Here is a 25731-nt window from a genome sequence, read left to right as displayed (position 1 = left end):
ATTTCTAACCTTCTACTAAACCACAACCACCTCTAACAGGTTACGTCAAGCTTAACATTTATTTGAGTTTGTTGGGAATGTTACACAGTGCAGGAGAAAGCACTGCCTGCTAGGCTGAGTTGAGGGCAAAAAATTAGCATTCAACTTCCTGGGCGGCCATGAGCACAGAATACTAGCTACTGACTATTTAATTATTAAATTAGTCTGTGGTCATCCTGGTGAGGGGATATCAGCAGTAGTGGCCTTTGACCACGTGGGTGTTTAAACTCCGTTGAACACCTGGGACAGGAGCAGGGGATTTATTTGCCAAATTGGCTCATAAATGGCCCCATGCAAAGAAGATGGGAATTAATAAAATGCCTCAGCAAGAGGTAACCTCCATGTAATGAACTATGAAGCTATATTTCAGATATTAAGTGTTCCTCATCATGAGCTGTGTAAACCATACTGTGATCCCTGCTGACTGAGGACCTGTGAAGAGGAGTGTCACCAAAGTGTTAGTCTGTCTCTTAGCTGGACTGCTACTGCCATCCTATGGAATATCTTTGAATTAACAAAGATGAAATATTGTTCTTTGGCCTGATGTTTTCTAACCATCTCCCATTCGTAGAGTTAAAAAGCTGGTCTGTTTAACAATAGAAATATACACAAGCCCGGCTAAATCATGTACTCACACATACGTACATATACACATATAATTATGTATTCTGTATATATTTTATTTTATTTATAGTATATGTTAGTATTTATTTACTGATAGCATAAAGGGACTACAAACGTTCATTTTGTTGTACAACCTTGTATAATAATAAATAAACTTAGCTTGATATACTGTATGTGCATGTATAAATACACTGCATAATTATTTCCTGGGTGTATACGTCAATTTATACACACACATACATGTTTTATATATAAAATGAATAATGCACAATTTCCTCTGAAATAAGGTAATTTGCATTGTTTATTCCATATTTAATAGAAATCAGACTTTGCTTTTGATTTTGTTTTTCAAAATAATTTTGTGAATAATAAAATAAATGAAAATCGCATGGAAAAAACCCCAGAAACATAACCGAGCCTCTTCCAGGTTTCACTGTAGGTATGGTGTTCTTTTCTTTAAAAGATTAACTTTGTTGTCTGCGAACATAGAGCTGATTTGACTCACCAAAAAGCTCCAATTTGGTCTCTGTCCAAAGGCACATTCTCCCAGAAGGATTCTGGCGTGTCAATTTGCATTTTAGCAAATTTCAGTATTGTTTTCTTTCAAAAGAAGAATCCTCCTGGGTCCTGGTTCTTCCGTGGAGGTGGCTTTTGCTCAAAAAGTGACAAATGGTGGCTTTTTGCCATTTGTCCTTCTGTTCAGTATGGGGACAGTTCTTCTCTTACAGCCTCGCCTAGGGAGGTTGGCTACAGTCCCATGGACCTTGAACTACTTAATATTTGCAACTGTTGTCACAGGAACATCAAACTGCTAGGAGACGGTCTTGTAGCCTTTACCTTGACGATACTTGTCTATTATTTCTAGCAGTATCTGATTTCTCCTATAACCTGGCAGCATGAGTCCTATTTCTTCCAGACCAGACATTAGCCAGGAGCTAAGGCTGCTCCTGGCTAAGAACCCGTTGTGGCTGGGTGGATCGTCTCAAGGTTCTCTGTTCTCTGTTCACTGTATTTCAATTATGAGATACTTGGCTGAGTGAACAACAATACATTATTGACATGTGATACATTGAATGTGAGACCCCATTGTGATGATGTAGTATTTAATAGGGGAGGTGAAGACTTCTGCTGAACTTGAACCGGGCCTGGATCTGATGAGCAAGAGGAGAATGAGGCGATTCATTCTGAAATGACAGCTGGCAGCATAGAAATGAACGTAACCGTAAGCGAGAAGGTAAAGTTTGATGGGGACTTCATGATTGGCTGTGCTGATGGTGGTAAAACCTGATTGGAAAACCAGCCATTGCCAGTCAAAATCTCATGGTCCAATCGATTTGAATAATTTTAGCTTTGGCCTTTATATCAAATCCAATCAAGACATCATTCAATTATGTTTCAGCAATAAAGGTTTAAAAAATACAGATTAAAACAAAAGTGTAGCTAAGTTTGAAGGAGCTACTGTGGGGCTGGTTCTAGCCATGGGCAATAACTTAAAATACTTTTCGGTTATTTCAAAATAACTATTTATTTTGTCTGTCAATTTGGCCAGTCACAGCATGGCACCTCAAAGTAAATAATACACCTCTTATTGGCTGTTGCAGGTTTCTGATCAGACACTTCCTGATATTCAGGTGACCTTAACGTTATGTCTGTAAGCCCCTCACAATACAGGATCATTTGGGCTAATAATCGGTTCTGACCTTCCTCGGCTCAGGAACAGAGAATCTGGCCCAATTATCCTCTAGTGTGCTAGGCAAAGCAGTCTACAACGCAGCCTGGCCTCTATCAACATTGGATGAGTAAAACAAGAAATGAAGAATGCAACAGGATGAACAACACTGTGTGTGTTACTGCTATTCTTCCTGCAGGGGACAGTGGTGCGGTGCTAGTCAACTTGCAAGGCTGCGCTGACCAGGGAGACACAGTAGAGACAGTAAAGCCTGTTGAAGTTGTCTATAGGCAGCTGATGTAAATAAAAGATACAGGTGCTACTCCAGTCTACAAGTCTGTGCCTTTAAAGAGGTGGTATTATGCTCATTTTCAGGTTCAAAATCTTAATTAGGGGTTGTACCAGAACTGGTTTACATGGTTTAATTTTCAAAAACACCATATTTTTTGTCATACTGCACATTGCTGCAGCACCTCTTTTCACCCTGTGTTGAAGGCTTCGTTTTAGCTATGGAGTGATACATCTTGTCTCTAAATGATCTTTGTTGGTAGTTGCACGTGCACAGTTCCTAGTTAAGGACTACTAGCCAATCAGAAGCAGAGAAGGGCAGGTCAGCGAAAAGCCAGTGCAACACCAAAATCTGTGACCTATCAGATTCTGTAAATACACCCAAACGACAATGTTTTCCTAACCATAACCAAGTACTTTCGGTGCCTAAACCCAACCAAACTGCAACCGCTTCACATTGTCAACAAAGCCTCTGGCGCTTAACTTCCCATTTGGGTCACAGAATCTGATAGGTCACACATTTCGGTGTCACACCGGTTCGATTCAGCTGTAGGCTGCATGATGCCGACCAGGTTGGCAATTTGGACTGGATCAAGAGTTTCAGAGTGGTGAGTTATTAATCTGTAACAAAAGTATCTTTCATCCATAAAGTTTTAACTGAGCTCTGTCTCTACATCACAGTTACAACTTTATGTACATTGACTGCCTGGAGGGTAGCTAGTGTTTGGAAGGGAGAGCAGAGCTGTGTGCTGCAGCTCAGTGTTTTTCCACCGGTGTTTTTGAGGGCGTGTCGGACTAGTCGCTCAGATATGACACGAATTTTCATTGTGATGTCACAAGAAAGGGAAGTAAAGGCTGGACTACAAACGAGCTGTTTTCAGGCGGTTCAGGGCAGAGTTTTCTGTGGGAGATGGGAACTCCCTTTGGGCTGGACTTTGGGCTTTTTCCCTTTGCAAACCTGTTACATGCACAAAAGATATATAACTCAATAAAGGAGAGGGGGAAAGCATAATACCACCTCTTTAATATAGGTCATCATGATAAGGCATGATGAAAAAGGGACCCATCCATTCAGCAACCTTTGAACACCATGTCAACCAAATCACCAAAACTGCCTTTTTTCCACCTGAAAAACAGCTCATCTCCGTCCATCACTGTCCTACTCTGCTGCCAAAACTCTCATTTAGTCACATCCAGAATGGACTACTTTAATTGCATTTTTTGCCCAAAGTCCTAATTAAACTACAGTAGGCTGCATCCAGAACTCTGCTGCTCGCCTGCTCACCCATACCCTTTCCTATGATCCACTGGCTCCCTGTTCCACAACAGATCCAATTCAAAGTCCTTCTCCTCACTCACAAAACCACCACACTCCCTCCCAAAGCCTCTGCTCTCCTGATGTGTATTTGAGCACCACTAGAACACTCTAGCCTATAAATAAAATGTATTATTATTATGATTATTGTTATTTTTATTATCTAAAACAGTATGCAGCTGATTGAGTTCGTTTTAGTAAATAAGTAGCTGATGATACCAGGTAATTTTTTGCATGACCAAAAGTTCATGACAAAGACTTTTGGTCAGACTATTTATAAGCTATTGTTATTCAAACGAAACGTAGTATATAAAATATTGAGACCTGGTTCCATTACGATAGTATTAGTAAAGAGTAGTGTGTAGCCTTTAGGCCTATATAAAGGCTATGTGTAGGTCTATGTATCTGCGTGCGTGTGTGCAGATCTACAGCAAGGCGTGACGTCTCCACACAGAAAGCGCGAGCGTATCGGAGTAGGTCTAGTTTGGGCTGCCTAGTGGAGGAGAGAGGGAGGGAGGGAGGGAGTCCGGAGAGGAGCTGAGGAGAACTACAAATTACTTCCACGCTCAGCTGCTTCTTCATTCATCTCTTCCTTTGTCCACCGACAGCACCGCGCGCCATGGTGCCACACCGGTACACCCCCAGCAGCTCAGCCGCCGTTCAGAGCGAGACATCCGCTGGAGCTGCACCGCCAGGTCCCTACTACGGTGAGTGATGACGGATCACAGCTTCACTGGGGGCTGTTTGAAACAATGGAAAGGGTTTTTTTTTCACATAGTGTTATGCCCACGAGGTATGATTATGTAATGGCTTAGAATTATAATTAAGGTAATAGGTGAACATTATTGTCGCATTAGCTCATTTTAATTATTAGTTGGTTAAACCAAAACAGAATCCACAAGCAGAATATTTTCAAAACTTATCATAATTTAGAAAAAACAGGGGCGAGATGACGCATTCTTTGCTCTAGTAGGTTTCTCTAACAAACTACTAACTAATTAAATTAATATACCTAGAAAGCATAAAAAGTCTTTGCTAGAGTTGTTATCTTTGCAACACCTTTTTTCTTGCAAAGACACACTGTCACAGTGGGGCTCACTGCATGTGGACAATGGCTCAAAGCAGCTGCTGTATGTGTGTAGCTCATGTGTTTGTGTATGTCTTTCCTTCATTGTTTTTTCAGGGTTAAAAAAAATGCCTAGCATCTAAAAATAAAAAGACAAACCTTTTCCATAAAGGACTGAAGATTTGTTCTCAAAAATGTATTTACTCATCACGCGCATTATTACACAGCTAAACAAATCGACAATCTTGTTGGAGCTGCAATAATTAGTCATTCATTCATTAGCAAGTATTTTGATAATTTTGATAAGAAAAAAACATCCAAATTATCCTGTTTCAGCTTCTCAAATGTGAATATTTAAAAAAAATGACAGTAAACTAAAAATTTATGGGTTGAGGACAAAACAAGATCTTTGAAGACGTCATCCTGGGCATTGGGAAACACTGATTGACATCTTTCGCCTTTTTCTGGACCTAACAACTAATCAAATAATCAAGAAAATTATTGACAGATGAATCGATAATGAAAATAATTGTTAGTTGCAGCCTTAATTCTTGTCTTATGATGGGGTTGGTTTTACAGTTTGAAACATGTCCAACCAGCTTTCTAAGATGATCTTTTAAGCATCATCATCATACGCCTTCTTTATTTTGAAAAATACAAAAAAAGAAGGACGTTGTGATCTCCTCACGGAAATGGTCACCTATGGACACTGTAAACAAGGTAGACAACTGATAGGAAGATCATGCAGCATTGTTCCCTCTTACGGCTTCATAAAGAACTCATAAACTGAAACTATTTAAACTAAGTTGTATTTTACAAACACCCTGCATGCCCTGTGCTCCGCTATATTTCACTTTTCACACAGGACATCATCATTCCTGTTGTAGGCTATTCAACATACACTATTTAGGATACTGTAGATGGCAAGTGAGTAGTTTAAAAATAGCCAATGACAGCAATGCCAACAAAGGTGTTGGTGTTTTGTACTGAGCAGACTGTGGCTATTTTGGTCAGCATGGACAGGATAAAGATTAGCTGAGTATTACTGTTCACTAATGCCATCAGCTGACCTCAGGTCTGTTTATTTCAACAAGAATGCTTTTCACTCAGCCTGTCTTGCTGTATATTAACTGCCTGCTGCACACAGCTTTCCCAAAATGAATTTCAAAGATGCTGAATAGAGAACAGAATAGATTTTGCCACATCAAACCAAAGTTTCCTTTTCAATTATTGGTGCATTATTAGTGGTACTATCCTACTTTCTCCGCTGTCTGTTTCTGTCTGTTCATAAAGGCCTGAGGACAGCTTGCAACCAATCTCTGTGTGTGTGTGTGTGTGTGTGTGTGTGTGTGTGTGTGTACATTGGTGGGGGATTTGGCAGAGTGTAATAGACAAGTAGAGGTCCTTTCTGATAAGACCTGGCTAAACGCCTACTGTTTTCAGTGTGAGACACCTGATTTTAATCTCTCCAAACAGCCATCCCTTAATGAAAAATGTACAGTAGCTGTATCGTTAACTGTCTCCTTGACATCTGAATGTCTGAAATCTTTTTTCCCTCATTCCAGCTCTGAGACAAAAGCCACAATTTGTGTATATATAAGTAACTATATACATCTTTTTTTAAAATTCTATTCTAATTGTAAATATTTGTATATATGTGTGCGTGTGTGTGTGCGTGTGTGTGTGTGTGTAGAAGTGAAAGAGGGCTACATCTTTAATTTCAGTGTACAGCCCTGTAGCCTCTCCAAAAGTACAAAACACAGGAAGGATCTAAATGAACAGTTATTACAGACACTTTGTGAGTAAACCGGACACAGACTCCAGCTCTGTGACTGAAGGGCTTGAGTGTCGCAATTTTTTCCACTGCACCACTAATTACATATGATAGCCTAAAAATAACAATATAAGCTAACAGATCAGATGATGTTGTTTCCTTACATGAAATAAGATTTCTGTCAGAAATGAAAATCAATCAGATGAAGCCCAGCCCCTGATCAGATAATGCATCTCGGAGGAGTTTGGGCCCAAGTACACTGATTTAGAACTCTGCAGGATGATGATTTTCATGTTTAATGATGGACAAATTTTTAGGAATTATATTTGACTTGAAAAATAGTGCATACAGCTCTCGCTCCCTGGGGAAGCACGCCCCAGGCCCCCCTAGGTTTGGGCTAAGCCCCAAACGTGAAAGCCTATGACGGCATTGCCCTGTGTGAGGAGTCAGTCAACGATACAGCTGCTGCATATGTTTTCATTAAGGGTTGGCTTTCTGGCTTTGTTTGGGTGGCGACCTTTAAACCGCAGTCAGTGAAAAACATGAATATTAAATAAATAACAATATTACATCTTTGTCCCATCCCTGTCCAGAAATATGGAATGAACCACAGAACTAACTGCTCAGCAAGGTTAGATTGCAAAGCAGGAGTTTGTGATTTCTGATTTGTGTCTTTGCAAATGTCAATGTGCAGCTCCTTCCAGGAAATAGTTCCTGTGTGTATGCTGCTTTTACCAGGAGAATTCAGGGATATTCACAGTGGTTTACAGCCTGGGTGTGTGAAAAAGATTATCAGAATACAGCAAACTGTGATCCTGAAAAAAAGTCTGAAGTGATTTTTAAGACTAGCGTTTTCTGAAAGTTTACTTTCAGAGTCATCTAAAAGTCTCCTGTCATTAGAGACAGTGGAGACATCGATATATCAATGTTTCTGAAACACTGAGTTGGTGTGAAAATAAGCGACACAGAACACTGCCAGAGGGACCAGCACTTAGAACATCTGAACATCACAAGTTCTTTGTATTCTGGTTCCCTTGATGTTAGAATTTGAAAACTTTTCAGATGCTTTATCTCTGTAGAAAATAAATATAGAAAAGAACAGTTGAGAGAAGTAGAGAAGGGGTACTAGGTAACATGTGGACTACAAAGTACAACATGTTGAGTAGATATGCAAGTAGAGTGGAGTGGTGTGATAAATTAGAAGAAACTAACAGATACGTGACTATGGCTTCAACTTGATAATACAATCTTGGTCCCAAAACTAAATTATAGTAAATGCTGGATAAATTACATAAAAAAGAAGAGTTCTTGAATAAATTACAAATAGAGCAAAAATTCAGGGTGGTGCACAATAGAGAAACCAGAGAAACAATAAAAAAAATTGAAGCACAGTAAAAAGACTGTCCAATAGAGCTACCGCATTTAATATTCACTGTTAAAACAAGGTTTATGTTCTTGTTTTGGTGGGTAAGTAGCATTTGGATCATCAATAATAGCAATAAACTTCATTTCCATAGTAATCTATAATTCGTGCTTTACATAAAAGCAAAGAATAACCTTGTAGAATACATCTTGTGATGTACCTGGTTACATCATCAGTGTTACCTAGCGTCATCAGGTGCTTAGCAACCCACGCTCACCCAGGCGATCCAGCCAGAGGTGATCAATTCCCAGCTTGTATCCAGTTAGCACTACCATACCAACAGCCACCTTTAGGCCATTTCAGCTGCCTCCGTGCCCTTGATGGCCTTTTGCCTGCTGGCCCCTGTGATGCCTAGCGAGACCCTGCAGAGGGACTTGCCTGCTAACCCTCGACATCCCACCTTGATGGGCTTGGACCTCACTCACCACCTGTTGCTTTGGCATTGCTCCACCAGCTCGGCATACTTTGCCCTCTTCCTCTCGTTGGCCTCTTCAAGGCGATCCTCCAACAGGACGGTGAGTTGACTTGACGAAGACTTGCTTGGCGGCAAGAATAGCACCATGTCTCGCCTCAGCGTTGTTGTTGCAACATCTTCTGTGAACTTCAGATGCTTCAGTTCCCAGTCTTGTGCTGTTTTAAGAAGGCCAGTAGAGAATGCTTGGGACGATGCTGTGCTGAAATTGCTAAAATGTAGTTTGAGGACGTTGTGAGGTAGTGTGGGATCATGGACTTTGTTGTCTTCAGTGTTAAACAACCACTATAGCAGATGAAGATCAATTTGATGTGACTAAGCACGAGCATATCCACTCGGCCACACTCTGTGTGTTGCCATGGAGTTTATGTAGATATTAGATTACATCGGTTTGTCTCATTTCCAAAACTCGGGCCACTAACCCTCACAATCGTAATGAGGTACCTAGAAATTCCCACCCTTGAGGTGGTGCATGGTGATGCATGGAGGAATCAAATCGATTACAATCGTCAGACCAGTGAAGATGCACTCCCCTAGTATGGTTGTGTTTGCCTTCTTGTTTAGTGCAATATGAGGCATGGAGGATATCAGACACATTATGTAATATCCTGCCCTTCATGTCTCTTTCTTTCTTTTTTCTTTCTTTCTGTCTCTGCATCTCCTGTTCCCGTCCTCCTCTCTCACCCCTTTACTCCATCGCTCCTTCAAAGTTCCCCTCTCTTTTACTGCTGAATAATCTGAATATATTTCCATCTCATATTTTCCTCTGCTCCCCACCTTGCTTCGCTTCTTAGAAAGGTCCCACACTGACAAATACACACTTAAACATCCTCTGTGATTCTCAGAAGGGCTGTCTGACAAGCAACCTCCTGGGCTCTTTTCATTTTAGCTTCTGTCTCTTGTGCCTCCTTTGTAGACCAGTACTCACTCCACTAAATAAGTGTGTGTGTCCAACCAACCAGAGCACATCAAATCTCTTCTTTTACTCAAACAGCAGTCACATATTTGTCTCTGTATCTGTGTATCTGTATCTAATACCAGGAACCAGACCCCAAAAATTGGCCGTGTTGCTTCAGGTGAAAAGATTAAATATAGTCCAGAACAGCCAGTGTGAGTAACAGATCTAAGAGTATGTATGGAATATTTAAAATGTGATCAATAAAAAACTATTAATTCAGTTATCAAAGACTAAAACTTAAATAAGTGTCCTTTAACATGTTTTTAATTTAATTATGACAAAGTAAATGCACAAAAAATACAAAAAGTTTGTTACAAAACTAAGAAACAGGATTTTACAACTCTTGAAGGTTAGCGACAGTCATTTTATCCTCTATCTCGACAACAGCAAAATGTGCCTTTTCAAGTAATCTACCAGGACCTACTGTGCATTTGCACATATTTGTCTGCCCAACACAGCGGGAACATTGCCCAGCACCATTTCTCTAATGTATCATCAGCTTTAGTATCAATCTTTATATTGAGCCTTGTAATAATACATATACTAATAAAACTATTCTTAGTGTGAATGGAGACAATGTAAAAGCAAAAATAAATGCATATTCATTTCAGTCCATGCAACATCAGCTGTTGCATTGTATCAAAAAATAGTCAAAATGCAAAAATTATTTTCATTGCTTCCAATTATTGCAGTTTTTCACATAGAACACCATTATAATTCGAGAACTCTCTTGATGCAATGTCACGTTTAAATTATTAAATAGCTATGCTATCCATTACATTACTTTATGTCAGTTAGATAGTATCTGCATGAGAAAAAAACATCTGGTTGTATCAATCGACTGCTTATAGACGGGTTTCTGTGCAACGTCGTCACCGAGATGTGCCTGCAACTAAGGGGCAGAAAGCAGTACTCTAAATATACTTATATAGTATATACTATACTTTGCGGTATATCAATTTATACGTACAGGTGCTGGTCATATAATTAGAATATCATCAAAAAGTTGATTTATTTCAGTAATTCCATTCAAAAAGTGAAACTTGTATAATGTATACATTCATTCCACACAGACTGATATATTTCAAGTGTTCATTCCTTTTAATTTTGATGATTATAACTGACAACTAATGAAAACCCCAAAATCAGTATTTCAGAAAATTTGAATATTGTGAAAAGGTTCAATATTTAAGACACCTGGTGCCACACTCTAATCAGCTAATTAACTCAAAACACCTGCAAAGGCCTTTAAATGGTCTCTGTCTAGTTCTGTAGGCTACACAGTCATGGGGAAGACTGCTGACTTGACAGCTGTCCAAAAGACGACCATTGACACCTTGCACAAGGAGGGCGAGACACAAAAGGTCATTGCTAAAGAGGCTGGCTGTTCACAGAGCTCTGTGTCCAAGCACATTTATAGAGAGGCGAAGGGAAGGAAAAGATGTGGTAGAAAAAAGTGTACAAGCAATAGGGATAACCGCACCCTGGAGAGGATTGTGAAACAAAACCCATTCAAAAATGTGGGGAGATTCACAAAGAGTGGACTGCAGCTGGAGTCAGTGCTTCAAGAACCACCACGCACAGACGTATGCAAGACACGGGTTTCAGCTGTCGCATTCCTTGTGTCAAGCCACTCTTGAACAAGACACAGTGTCAGAAGCGTCTCGCCTGGGCTAAAGACAAAAAGGACTGGACTGCTGCTGAGTGGTCTAAAGTTATGTTCTCTGATGAAAGTAAATTTTGCATTTCCTTTGGAAATCAAGGTCCCAGAGTCTGGAGGAAGAGAGGAGAGGCACAGAATCCACGTTGCTTGAAGTCCAGTGTAAAGTTTCCACAGTCAGTGATGGTTTGGGTGCCATGTCATCTGCTGGTGTTGGTCCACTGTGTTTTCTGAGGTCCAAGGTCAACGCAGCCGTCTACCAGGAAGTTTTAGAGCACTTCATGCTTCCTGCTGCTGATCAACTTTATGGAGCTGCAGATTTCATTTTCCAACAGGACTTGGCACCTGCACACAGTGCCAAAGCTACCAGTACCTGGTTTAAGGACCATGGTATCCCTGTTCTTAATTGGCCAGCAAACTCTCCTGACCTTAACCCTATAGAAAATCTATGGGGTATTGTGAAGAGGAAGATGCGATACGCCAGACCCAACAATGCAGAAGAACTGAAGGCCACTATCCGAACAACCTGGGTTCTCATAACACCTGAGCAGTGCCACAGACTGATCGACTCCATGCGACGCCGCATTGCTGCAGTAATTCAGGCAAAAGGTATGTAACTAAGTATTGAGTGCTGTACATGCTCATACTTTTCAGTTGGCCAACATTTCTAAATATGTTTTTGTATTGGACTTAAGTAATATTCTAATTTTCGGAGATACTGAATTTGGGATTTTCATTAGTAGTCAGTTTTAATCATCACAATTAAATGAAATAAAAATTTGAAATATATCAGTCTGTGTGTAATGAATGAATAGAATATCCAAGTTTCACTTTTTGAATGGAATTACTGAAATAAATCAACTTTTTGATGATATTCTAATTATATGACCAGCACCTATATATATCTAGCAGCAGTGTTGTGCAAATTACTCAGAAATTGTAATGACTTACTTTTTACTTATTACTAATTTAAAAAGTAATAATATTACTTTACTTATTACTGGGTATTAAAAGTAAATAGTCCATGTCAATGTTAAAATTACTTTCAACCACCGCACCCCATCCTTAAAAGTGACGGGAAACCTGTTCAGCAGTGCATTTTAGAAATGAATCCACTTTACTGGAACAATAATTAACCTGAGGAGTCAACAAGCAGCCGAACTGAAAACACTGCAGCCTCTCAGACCAGAGGATGCTGTATCATATAGGCTATGGATATAGGCTATTTAAAAAGAGTAAAAAAACAAAGCAGGTCCCTCCCAACATTTTAACTAATCGCATATTCATAACAGCCTCAATGAGTATGATTTTTACAACTTTTGAACTAATGATTCTGTTTTTCACATGCATTGATAAGAGAAGTAGTCAGTGCTTTTACAAAACACAAAACGTTGATTAACGCCACTCTCACCTGCCGAGTCCAAGCATTAGTGGCAGTAGCTGCTGGAGTTTTTTTTTTCCACAAGTTTCACGTAGCTGTGCTGCTTTAGCAGATGCTTCAATACAAAATTGTTCGCGGTTGAAAGCTTTTTGCTGGTCGCACAAAGTTTACAACGGAAGACAATGTTCTCTGGGTGTGAAACAGCCAGGCCTAATGGCAGTACTTACAGCTGCGGAAAGAACGGCTCTATCCATCGTTCTTCATTCTTCCTTTAGCTTTTTGGCTAGCAGCTGAATTAAACAACATTAGGTTCGGTGTCACTGACCTGCATTGCAGTCGCGCATGTTATATTAATATGTGAAATGAAACACAAACAAACAGATCCAACTCTGAAATGGCAGTTTATTATTAAGCCAACAAGAATTTAAAAACTATGCGTAATCTACATTGATTACAGTGGTTGACTACAGTCTTCTGAACAGCTACCAAAGCGATTTTGCCCCCTGGCTGCGTTTGCATTTGTATATCAGAAACCCGTCTATAGTGATCAATTGTCAAAGAGTCACATTCAGAACATCTGGAAAGAGGCACCAACAGCAGGGGGAAAAGAGAGGTCCCAGGACGGTGTATGGTCCACCACAAAGAAGCCTGGGTGAAATAAGGACAAGGAAGAGAAAGTAGGGAGAGAGAGAAAGAAAGAGAGAGATTGGCACACAGCTTGGCCAACCATGTGCTTGTGGGACAACAAAGAAATGAATAGAGTTTTAGAGAGCTGCAGTGGTTTTTCTGAAGTTCAGTGTACAGTATCACTGCAGGCCTGCTTAAGAGCATGTGTTTCTTCAGTATGTTTCTTGTAGACCTCTGTCCATCTTTTGCCCAATCAACATGGCCATTGGTATTATCAGGTGGACAAGCTTAATTTAATGCTAAGAAAACATTTGGTTTAAGACAGTGTTTCCCAGGGTAAGGTAAAGGTGTCTGAAGCACTCACTTAAAAGCAGCTCAGTGACAAACTACATCAGATATTCAATGTCATTACCGTGGTCAACTTCATCAGCACAAGACCCATAAATCATCTTTTTGCTGCACTCTGCAAGGAGGTAGTAGCGGTAGAGCTGTGCTGTTCCACAGGGGCACGGTAGTATTCGGGGTGTTTGAGTTGAGAGACATAATTCAAATGTGTTTGGTAGAGGAGGGCATGCATGAGCTCACCAGAAAGTTTTCTTTTTTGATGTAATTGGGTTATTTCAGCAATATCTTCCAAAAAAATAAAATAAAACCAGCAGCTGCAAGGCAAATACAAGCATCTTCCTCACCTGGCTGGCTTCAACAGAAAGCTACACATGTGGGAAAGGAGACTTGGTCAAGGGAATATTGACTCATTTGAGAATCTGAGCGCATCTGTTGAAAGGAATGAGCTCAGGGAGATGATGGTGCTTCCATGCATCACAGAGCACATCACTGCACTCAGGAGCCAGTTCCACAAATAATCACACTAAAGTGGCCAGTAGTGAGCAATCCATTCCAGTCCATTTTTGGGGAATTATGGCAACAGTATGAGTGCTTATTTAATGTCTTACACAAGACGCACCACAACAGAAAAGAGTTGGCTGACAATTGCCTTTGCTTTGGATGTAACAGGTGAGCTCAATGTAAAGCAGCTGCAAAAGTTTTGCATGTAACTGTTAGGTCTGTCTTTATGTCTGGTGGAGAGAACAAACTGACATCTGACAGAAAAGCTACAAAATTTAACACAGTGTGACACTGATGTTCATTAGGTGAAGCTAAAGCATTTTGTTTGGTGGGTAAAATGCGCACTTATACGCAACGCTTTGGCACCAGACAAAATAGGAAAGGGGACACTGAAACTCCACCCCTTTATGATCTGCAGGAAGGCGCAGCCCTCCTGAGTAGTGACGGTGGTGGAGGGGGACACATATATGCAAGACGGGATGACCCAGGTACTAATTTGGATTCCCTCGTTTGAAAAGAGAGTAAACCAAATGCATTCCACTTGTGTTTAAACATTTATTTAGGCTACACAATCACCGCGCTCAATTAACAAGGTTGCTGATTAGTTAAAATAAATATAAAATAAATAATAAATAACTTGTTTATGAGACATAAGCGGTACTCTGAAAGATTCAAATAAATAGTGTTATATTTTCCATAACGTGTTTTTACAAGCGATAAGTGTTGTAGTCAAGATCGCACAAACCGAGACCAAGTCAAGACCAAGACCAGAGTTTATCGAGACCAAGACAAGACCAAGACCAGAGTTTATCGAGACCAAGACAAGACCAAGACTTTTAGGGGCCGAGACCAAGTGGAGACCAAGATCTAGGGAGGGCGGGACCGAGTCAAGACCAAGACCATTTCCCCACGTTACATGAAACACAGATCATAGGTACTTCTCAAATTGATCTGAAAGATCCACATTCCTCATTCATTATCCACAAAGCAATTATTGATATTCCTAAAATTATGGTCTCGACTGGTCTTGAAATGTCTGAGACCGAGACAAGACCGAGTACAAATGTGGTCCTGTTCACCTTATTTATACACAGTATATCTTCAGGGAAAATCAATAAAACTGGTGTACAAATGAACTCATAATATTCAATGATTTTAAATTTTATTGACCTATGACCTTACTGAAAGGTAAAATTTTTGATTTTACACAATAGTATCCATTTCAAACATTTCATCCTTCTGCCATGTGAGTCGCCGTTTCTCACTTCTCCTCTTTATGTGCATACTCATGCCTCAGAGTTTGCGTGGAGGGCCGCGCATTCTCCTGTCAAGTTAGTTTTTTCTAGATCCCAACCTTTGCGTGGAAAGTGGTGTACGCACGTTTCCAGCTGTTTTGTACCGTTTATAAATGAGGCCCCAGGAGTCATCTGGGAGTATAACTCAACCCCCCAATGCACAGCGGCCTAAACCCTGCACACAACACCGGGAAAATCAGCAGAAGCATCTCTGCTCTGCCAGGGCTTCAAAACAGTAGGTCTATTTAGAGGAGGTAAATACCCTAGCGTATTACCTTTGTGTTTCCCCATCAGATCACATACTTCAGTTCACTATTGCCAACAAGATCAGGTTTATTTAATCACAATATGAGAGATATGTAGGTACAGTGTGCCCGAGAGAAAAATAAGTCAGCAAAAGAGAAACAGAAAAGAGGGGATTCCTTATTAATGTAGGACTGACCTAGTTCAGAGCAGAAGACACCTTACTGTAAATCATTAATCACCACTACTATTACACTAGAAGCAGTTTAGTGTGTGTGTGTGTGTGTGATATAGGAATGTAGAAGTGAATGACAATCATGGCTGGACTGGAACAAAGAATTGACCCTGGCATTTTCACCCCTCACCAATTCACCATGCTTCCATATAACATGTGTACCTTCTGTAATATTCCCCCAAATCAGCTGAGTGATATGTGCCGTAGATAAGTGCACCAGTGCAAGTGAATCAGTGTACTCGTTCACTCCATGGTGATCAGAGGTGGCCCTTGAGGACACAACTCATACTCAAGTACAAGTAGCCTACAAGTCATTTTCACAGCAGCGTGAGATTAGCCAACGCGATTCGGACAAAATAACCTCACCTCAGCCAAAAACATTGTCAAATAGCTTATGCAGCACTGGATGACAGTGAATGATCACCAGCAGTAGGCCACAGTCTCACTTTATGATAGCGTTATGATTATGTTATAATCATTGAAGTAATCATCATCATTGTCACTACGGCATGGCACACACCCTACCCAAGGGCGTCAATTGGTGTTTGTGGGGACATTTAAGAGTTCAGATTAGGAGTGTGCATGAGATAACATTGCACAAGATTTGGGTCTTGAGAACAAGGAAAGAAAATATTTAGATAGGCCTACTATTTAGAAAAAATATTTATTGATGAAATATAAGATTGTGGTGGTTGTTTGTCCCCCAGAAGATTTTGAGCATTTAACGCTTAATTTCCTGAATTCTGAAGACATTTTCTGCTCCAATTTATGGTGGAGATGTCTTTATTTACATTGAGGGAAACACTAAATTCAGGTGGCCGATGATAATTCAGAATATAAAAATTTAATATAATGCAGTAATCAGCAGCTAATTATTATTTTTAGCTTAAGTTGCTTTTTTTGGACAACAGATGTTTCTTCTGTATTTACGTTGCATTTCATGTTTTCTTATTGTGCAAATAAACCTCTCTCAAAGCAATTTGTTAATTAACATTTCTTGGTGCAAGCTATTTTTCCAAACATTTTCAAAAATGCTTTCAAAAAGTGACGGGTACAGCATCCCTGGTTAAATGACACCTCTGAACCTACCTCCTGCTCCCAGTTGAGCTTCTCCATGCTTACGCTCCTCGTGCTCTCTGTCCCTCGGCCCTGTCAGGGTCACCACCTCTTCCTCTGCCTGTCATGGGCCACTGCTCTCCTTTACTCCTTGAAGTGCCTGTGCCTGCACTACGTCGGGTGCTGCAGCTGATGCTGAAGCTACTGCAGTCCCGGTAGCAAACAGATCCGTTATTTTTGCGAATTTGGCGGCCTCCGTCTGAATATTTTTTAATATTTGTTTTGGTCCCAACACAATAACAGAGGCCACAGGGGGAGGGGATTAGTTAGAGATGTGATTGACGTTACACTGGCCCTAAAGGGTATAGGTTGTGGCAAGGAGGGATAGTTAGAGGGAAGGACTGATGAGCAACAGATTAAGGTAGATAAAAAAAATGGACAGAAAAAGGTGAAGAGACATCTGGCAAGTCAGAAAATGACCACGCATAAAAAGAATTAGAACAGTTGCAGATTCAATAATTAAACAAAGCTGTAGCTGTAGTTAAAAGTAAAAGTAGACCCTCCATCTGAGGTAGTTGAGAGCATAATATCAACAGTTAGTTATTCATTGTTTTAAGGCTCATGGTCATTTAAAGTGGTGGTGTCAATCAGAGCCTCTATTACTCCCGTGGCCTCTTACTCAGTGGTCCCTCACCAGCAACAACAGAGTTTTAACCAGTTTTATCCCATCGACTTGTCTGAGCTTTTAAAAACAGTATCACAAATGAGAGTGTCCTCCGGCCCACTTGATGTAATACCTACAAAATTTTTACTGAAAGTAATGGATTCTGTTGGGCCCCATTTGATCTCTGTTTTCAACAGCTCCCTATCTACTGGTTGTGTCCCTGATTATTTTAAAACGGCTTGCGTGAACCCACTTTTATAGAAACCTGGTTTAGATCCCTCCCTCCCACATAATTTTAGACCAATTTCAAAACTGCCTTTTATTGCAAAGATTCTAGAAAGAATTGTGTCCAAACAGCTGCTCACTGTGCTGGAAAATAACAAATTATTTGAAAAGTTTCAGTCTGGTTTTAGGAAGTACCACAGCACTGAGACTGCCCTGCTTAAAGTCACCAATGACCTTTTAATGTCTGCTGATGAAGGTATGTGCTCAGTCCTGGTACTCCTGGACCTTAGCGCTGCTTTTCACACCATTGATTACAACATAATGTTAGACAGCCTGAGGCACTGGGTGGGGATCTCTGGTACTGCCCTAGAATGGTTTTCATCCTACCTGTCAAATAGGAAGTTTTGCGTGTCTGTAAACAACTATGTCTCTTCATTCTGTCCAGTTAAATATGGTGTGCCTCAGGGGTCGGTCTTAGGACCCATTTTGTTTTCCTTGTATCTGCTTCCCCTTGGACATATTATCCATAAACATGGCATTTCTTTTCATATTTATGCTGATGACACACAAATATACTTGCCCGTCAGATCCACAGACCCTGGAATGCTGAGTTCACTTAACAACTGCCTTTGTGAAGTTAAAAAATGGATGTCAAATAATTTCCTCCAGCTGAACTCAGACAAAACAGAAATCCTGGTCATCGGGTCTCAGCATATGGCAAATCAAATACTGCCATCTGCTGGTTCCCTAGTAAATCACATTAAGCCTGTGGCAAAGAACCTTGGTGTTTGGTTTGATAGTAATTTAAATTTCGAGCAGCACACCACAAAGCTTGTACAATCATGTTTTTATCAACTTAGAAATATAGCAAAAATTCGATCTATGTTAACTTTTAAGGACACCGAGACCATTTTACACGCCTTCATCTCATCACGCCTGGATTATTGCAACAGCCTTTTCACCTGTTTAACCCAAAAATCTATTGATCGACTCCAGACTGTCCAGAACTCAGCTGCCAGGCTTTTAACCAGAACAAAGAAATATGACCACATTACTCCTATTTTAGCTTCATTACACTGGCTCCCAGTATGTTTTAGAATTGACTTTAAAATTCTATTGATCACTTTTAAAGCTCTTCATGGCCTCTCGCCTTGTTATATTTCTGACCTTTTAGTCCCATACGCACCAGCACGAACCTTGAGATCCTCGGGCAGAGGTCTGTTGTCTGTTCCAGAGTCTCGACTGAAAACTAAAGGGGACAGAGCGTTTGCTGTCAGGGCCCCGAGGCTCTGGAACAGCCTGCCCGAGGAAATCAGGTCGGCTGAGTCAGTGAACTCTTTTAAGTCCCTTCTTAAAACATACTTTTATAGGAGAGCTTTTCCCTTCATCTTATTTGACTTTATTTTATCCCTTTTTGTATTTTACTAATTTTATATTAAATTTTCATGCTCTTATCTTTTTGTGTATTATTCTTTACACTTGTTAAAGCACTTTGTAACTTGTTTTTGAAAAGTGCTCTACAAATAAGGATTATTATTATTATTATTATATTATTATTATTAAAGTTTCATAAAAATAAAAAATAAATCTCCAGGATCAGATTTTAACACCCAGGCAGACCAAGTGATGGTTTATTGATAGTAAGAAAGACAAATTCAAATGGTAAAGCTTTCTAAAATGATTACCAGCTCTGTAAACTGTACAAGGTGACAATGTATTATCCAAAAGCTGGACATCCATCCTGCACACACAGAGCAAATCATCATTATCAACATAATCATTCATTTAGAGTTGTGTTTGTGTTGACCTGAATGAATTAAGAGCTACCTGATACTGCTGGAAATTAGGCTATTGAAAGCTTTGAAACTGAAACAAACGTAAGAATAAAACAGTTAACTAAAACAGTAGAGTTTGTGGCAAATCTTTGATTGACCCCTTTTGCATTACATAATTTTTTAAAATAATGTAGTTTAAAAAAAGTTTTCTTCTGTTCAACACCAAGAAAACATAAGAAATCAGAAGTGTTAACAACACCCACCAACCACTTACTAGAGCGTAATGAAATGGTACATGATTCTAAATACAATAATTGATGCAAAACTGTCATGGAATTTTAATACAGATGTTATTTATAAGAAAGGGTTGCAGCGTCTATTTTTAATGCGTAAAGTGAGACTTTTTAATGTGGACAGAGATATGTTGGTGCTCTCCTATTGCTCCTTTGTGGAAAGCAACTTTTTGTTTCATTGTCTGGTATAACACATTGTCAGTGAATAATAAAAATAAACTGCATAAGATAGTTAACAAGTCCAGTAAGATTGCCGGAGAACAGCAAACGACAACCTGCGAGTCTCGATTGGTGAGGAAGGGGCAGGCGATTATTAAAGATGTATCGCATCCCCTATTTGGCGAGCATGAGCTGTTACCATCAGGCAGACGGTAAAGGGTGCCATCCCTCCAAACCAACCGGCCCCCCAGGTCATTTGTGCCTACTAGTATCGGATTTCTTAACAAACAATGAGATAATAAAACAGAGGTGAATCTTGGGGAGCTGCACCTTGTATAGCACTCGGGAGATGTTTGTGTTGGCAAAGCAGTTGTCTGGTTTTTGGTCTGTTGATTGTTGGTGTGATGTTTGCTGTATGACACCATGAATTTCCAAAAGGACTTATAAATATCTATCTATCTGATAAATTATTATTGGAGCTTTAACATTAGCACATCAATATGAGAAGCATGTGCTTTGCTAACTTAGCCAGTGTTAGTTCTGCAACAATAAGCAACTGTTTAGTAATCGAATGTTCATGAGATTAAGCATAAAATCTATTATAAAATATAAAAAGAAAATATAGAAAATATAAAATACAACTGTGTAGGATCTTAATATTATTGTCATTGCAACAAGTTTAGTTTCTGTTACAAGCTACCAAGTGGAGTTAGCAGCAACTCCCACGTCACTCGCATATTTCAGAAAAAGGATAGCCAAATGGCACAATCTTTTAAATTGTTTATTTATTACTAAACCAAACCTTTATGTTTAGGGTTTCACAGCAGATGGTTAACATTAGGAAAAGATGCTGGTCTTGGTTTAATATCAATTAAGTTATTACATCTCCAAATAGTATAAACAAAGAGTTTAAATATGAGTATAGTTAACAGTTTTATTTTAAAGATAGATCTACAAGAACTCATAATATTAGTACGCAGTGAGAACAGAATGGAATGAAATACAGTGTGTTACATTTCTACACTATAAATCAATTACAAAAATAAGATGAATAAACAATGAAGTTAGATGTGAGAGCAATAAAGCACAGTTTCAGTCAACGTACCATTGCTCTGCCACACAGGAAGTCAATTTTGCTGAAGAAGACAGCATGGGCTCTGATTGGATGTTACATAACAAACCATGACTTTGATGGCTGACAGGAAGCAGGAGGATGAAAGAAGATGAAATGCTGTCCTCCCTCTAAATATTTCCTGTTAGCCCTGAGCTGTAAATTTGAAAGAAAGAGGAAGCCTGTGTTGTCTGTATGTCTGCATATTATTATTATTATTATTATTGTGTGTGTGTGTGTGTGTGTGTGTGTGTGTGTGTGTGTGGATGGGTGGAGGTGAATGTGAAGTATGATGCATCTGATGTTTAAATCTTGACAAGCATCGTCTCATTTCCATATCTTCATCTTCAAGAACACTCAGTGAAAACATATTCTGAAAGAGAGAATAAATTACCGTCTCAGCTACATGTTCAGCCGTAAACCTCAGCCCTCTAAATAAACTCTGAGCAATGAATGTAACATAGACCACACATCACATTATGCAAGGTGATTGCACGTCCTAAAAAGCTGTCACTGTCACCAATTATGCTGCATTATACATACAGGTGCAGTACTTAACTTTCATTTTAACTTCAACCAAGCAACCAAAGTTTCTGTGGGACACCTAAAAAAAAGATATATGACTTGCAGATGTTGATAATTTGTTAATGATATCGGAAAATGAGCTAACAATTTCTATTTTAAAGGTACCCCATGGAGTTGTTGACCCCTAATAGCACTATGAGCATTGTTTTTTTTTTTTTTTGTTCGGGCGAGACAGTTTGCATTCCTGCCAATGGTTGTACACAATTCCACTAATTGACAGGTAGTGGTAAATCACCAACAAGTCAAAATACATTGTTTTTCCATTAGTTATCACTGCAAAAATAAATGTATTTTTTGACCTGAAATTCTATAGGTAAGGTTTGGTTTGCGTACTGGCGATTTGTCCTTGAAACTAATCAGACAAAACCAACAAAAAACAATATAAAATTAAAACAAACTCAAAATCTAATAGCCACTGGGGCACCTGAGGAATGAATCCTACGCAGGGAAAAATAAGTCCAATGTCTATGCAAGCATAGCGTTAATGCGGTTTATTTCCAATGAAAGCAAGCAAACAAACAAATGGTGTCTGCAGCCTCTGTCGCCCTGGTAAAAAAAACATGAACCTTCCCCTGCCTGCCTGTGCAAAATGTGCCTTCAAAAGTACTCAAACTAACTAAAATAATATTAACGTTGTAATCAAGCTAATTCTTTAAGGCGAAACAGCTATGCAAAAATGTTTAATTATTAAATTAACTGTGAAACAAGGAGTAGCTCCAACAGTTAGGTATAGAGGAAGTAGTAGTAAGAGAGAGAAAGGGAGAAAGTAGCAGCAGCTGTAGCGACATTTTGCTAACACACAACTTATCTAACATTAGTTACATTACTTGCTTTGTTCACTCTAGAACACGGTATTTGATTTCTCCCGAATCACATACGCCACCTTTAAGTTAGGGTAACATTGTGGTTTGGGTTATAATCACTACTCTGTTAAGGTTAGTGGACCTTCGTCATCATGGTAACAAAAATAACCACCTGGTTAAGGTTATATGAAACCAACACACTGTCAGTAGGAAACAGGAAGCTACAGTCTCCCATTTTAAAGTCAGATGTTTTGTTGACTCGTCCATCTACTCTGATCGTCTCTCTCTGTGGATTTGTCGGCTGGTAATAATGTCACTCTACTCCCTGCTGTTTTCATGTGAAAATAAACAAATTATGCAAATGTTTCTTGGTAGGCCAGTCTCGCTAACAAAATGTACAATTTACAAGTGGATGTGAACAATACAGGTTTCAAGATTTTGCAGGGCGCCACAGTTTAGGTTCATACCACATGTCTGAATGAACCCTAAAATTTTCAATATTAAACTAATAAAAAAAACCATTATGACATAAATAATCTCACTAATAAATTGTGTAATACAAACTCAAAATCTAATAGCCACTGGGGCACCTGAGGAATGAATCATACGCAGGGAAAAATAAGTCCAATGTCTATGCAAGCAGAGCGTTTATGCAGTTTATTTCCAATGAAAGCAAGCAAACAAACAAATGGTGTCTGCAGCCTCTCTCGCCCTGGTAAACATCTGACTTCAAAAGTCCACTGACTTCACTTCACAGTCCTTATTCATTCAGTCACCTCCATGGTGAAGTGAGGTTATTCCCATTGTTCATCCTCTTACTCACACAACACACACACAGGATGAAACAAGACATCTAATTTCGACAGTAAAGAAAAATACCTCCTCTTAGTTTCAGGGAGCTGCCACAGCAACATTAATTGGATTTGCTCGCAGGAGGATTTGAGGTGTATCACTGATGGGATTGTCAGGGTCAGGCTGATTAACAACAGGAAGGTATAAGAGTTGGTAATATTGATGATGATTAAACGACTATAGAGTAGGTGCTATACCGATCATGAGCACACATATTTGTTCATCACATTTAATTGAAAAAATTTCTATTGAAATTGAATTGTGTTTAAATTAATTGCGGTGTCCCCTGGCCCCTTTTCAAGAACTCCAGGTTAAATATCTCAAGTGAATGTGAATATGCGCTAAATATGAAGGAATGACTTTGTGTCTTTTTGAATTGCGTGATCCAGTGTGATAACTGCATTGTTAGCGTGTGACTGTGTGTGTCTGACTATTGAATAAGACATGACAGACCTCAAGTGTGCCCCAGTTCTCTGTTCCACAAACCAGCTGTACAGTATTCATATCAACACACTGAATCTCAGAAGGCTTCCAACCATTCGCAGAATTTTGGTCTGCCAGACAAAGACAAACCTGATATGTCTGAATTGTATTAAATGATAAAAATGATAACGGAAGAGCTGTGTTACTTAAACTAAACTAAAAATAAAAATGGGTAGTTTTATGTTTGCAATGTTTAAATGCAAAAATGAACTAATTCTTATCAGCAGGGGTGGAAATGGCTGGTATATATGGAGACTGCAGTGTGACACTGGAATCATTATATGCATTGTGGACTACCCCTGGCAAAGTTTTTATTGTTTGTGTCTTCTTATATATTTGTGTACTGTTCTGTATACTTCTTAACATCCTATGTACATTTTATTCCTCTTTTTGTCAGTCTGTTTGGGCCACTGTAGAAACATGTCGGCGCGACATGGTGACTTCCATGTGAGAGGAGCGGTGTATGTAGATAGAAATGATTATAGTTGGTTATAGTTATATACATTATATTGCATTTTTGTCAATAGATTCTCCTAAATATTACACACACTGGACCTTTAAAATGTGCATGTATTTGTATTTTGTATATTTGTAATTATGATAAAAAGTAATTTTATTTGCCAATTAATAATTAGTTTACCATATTCTTTTAAAAGATTTAAAGGGTGAATTTTACAATTAAATCGTAAAGTTAATTTTCCTTGAATTAAAATGTTTTTAACTCACAGTTCATTTGTTTCTTGCTTTAATATTTACAGCGAAGCGAAAATGTTAAGCAGTATGTCACCTATGACCCACTGAGCAGAAACATTGATTGGTTAATTAGCAAATCTATATTGTATATATTATGACTTGTTTTACTTTGAGTTTTATAATGTACCATTTTAGTGCATTTTAACAAACAACTCCTGCTGTACGATCCATTTTCCACTGTCCATATACTCAGCATGTTCAATATGACTAAATACTGACACTGTAAATACTTCGATGGATTCATGGCTGTACCGTTGAGCTAAAAGCTGCTGCCTGCTTGTGCTGCTTTCTGGAGTGCAAAGAGCAGATCTTGCCAGCTCTGCCAGTTGTCAGTACAGTCCACTGTTGTTCCTTTTCCTGCTGAATAACTCAGAATTGGCCACTGTGCAAAACATGTCACCACATCGTTTTGGATCTGAATGTTCGTTTTTTCCAATCTGCAAATTCAAGAGCCAGTCTTTTAGCAGTGGGCAGACTGCATGGTGAAGTGTGCATGTGATGATTGCACAATCGCAGTGCATAGTTCTTCCAGATGCACTGCTGGTCCTGCTTCCTGTTAGGGTCGAAGCATTTGCAGTGACTGCATTCCTCTGTATTCATCATCTTCAGATGACTGAATTTTGGACAGACAGGTTATACTGCAGGTTGTCTTCTGCCTGACAAACAACATGCAAATGCAGGCTTAAGATGTGAATTGACAGAGAATATAATACACAAACATCTTTTGCCTGACTGTGACCAGCTGATGAACCAGAAGTTAACACATCTTGATCCACAGTTCAGTCAGGACAACTTTCAGCAAAGAAAAGAATATTTTTAGGTAACGTATGTTGGGACCTCCCTGCCCAATCACACGCCTACGTGGAGAGCAGCAGTTTATATTATATTTATATTGTACATTTCAGTAACAAGGCAATTCAAAGTGCTTCACACAAAGCATTACATCATTAAAGAGCCAAGAGAATAGAAAATACTGTTTACTTAAACTCAACCACCATCAAAACTCTGTATTTATTTACACACTATTGTTAATATTACAAAACACAACATAACTAAA

At 39.2% G+C, this 25731-nt stretch overlaps 1 protein-coding gene across 2 annotated transcripts in view; it reads left to right on the top strand.

The window, feature by feature from the left end:
• Nucleotides 1–4499: 4499 nt before the first annotated feature.
• The window catches only part of LOC119902538 (choline transporter-like protein 5-A), a 49916-nt gene continuing 28684 nt past the window's right edge, over nucleotides 4500–25731 (top strand). For both annotated transcript variants that reach the window (XM_038718800.1, XM_038718798.1), the window contains exon 1: nucleotides 4500–4642. In XM_038718800.1, coding sequence (XP_038574728.1) covers nucleotides 4555–4642 — 88 coding nt within the window. In that variant the 5' untranslated portion in view covers nucleotides 4500–4554. The remainder of the gene's footprint in view (nucleotides 4643–25731) is intronic.

This window comes from Micropterus salmoides, unplaced genomic scaffold, assembly GCF_014851395.1.
Source record: "Micropterus salmoides isolate LMB-PRFRI ecotype aquatic unplaced genomic scaffold, ASM1485139v1 Ms_hic_scaffold_14, whole genome shotgun sequence".
Lineage (NCBI taxonomy): Eukaryota > Metazoa > Chordata > Actinopteri > Centrarchiformes > Centrarchidae > Micropterus > Micropterus salmoides.
This window is presented reverse-complemented; position numbering and strand designations above follow the sequence as displayed.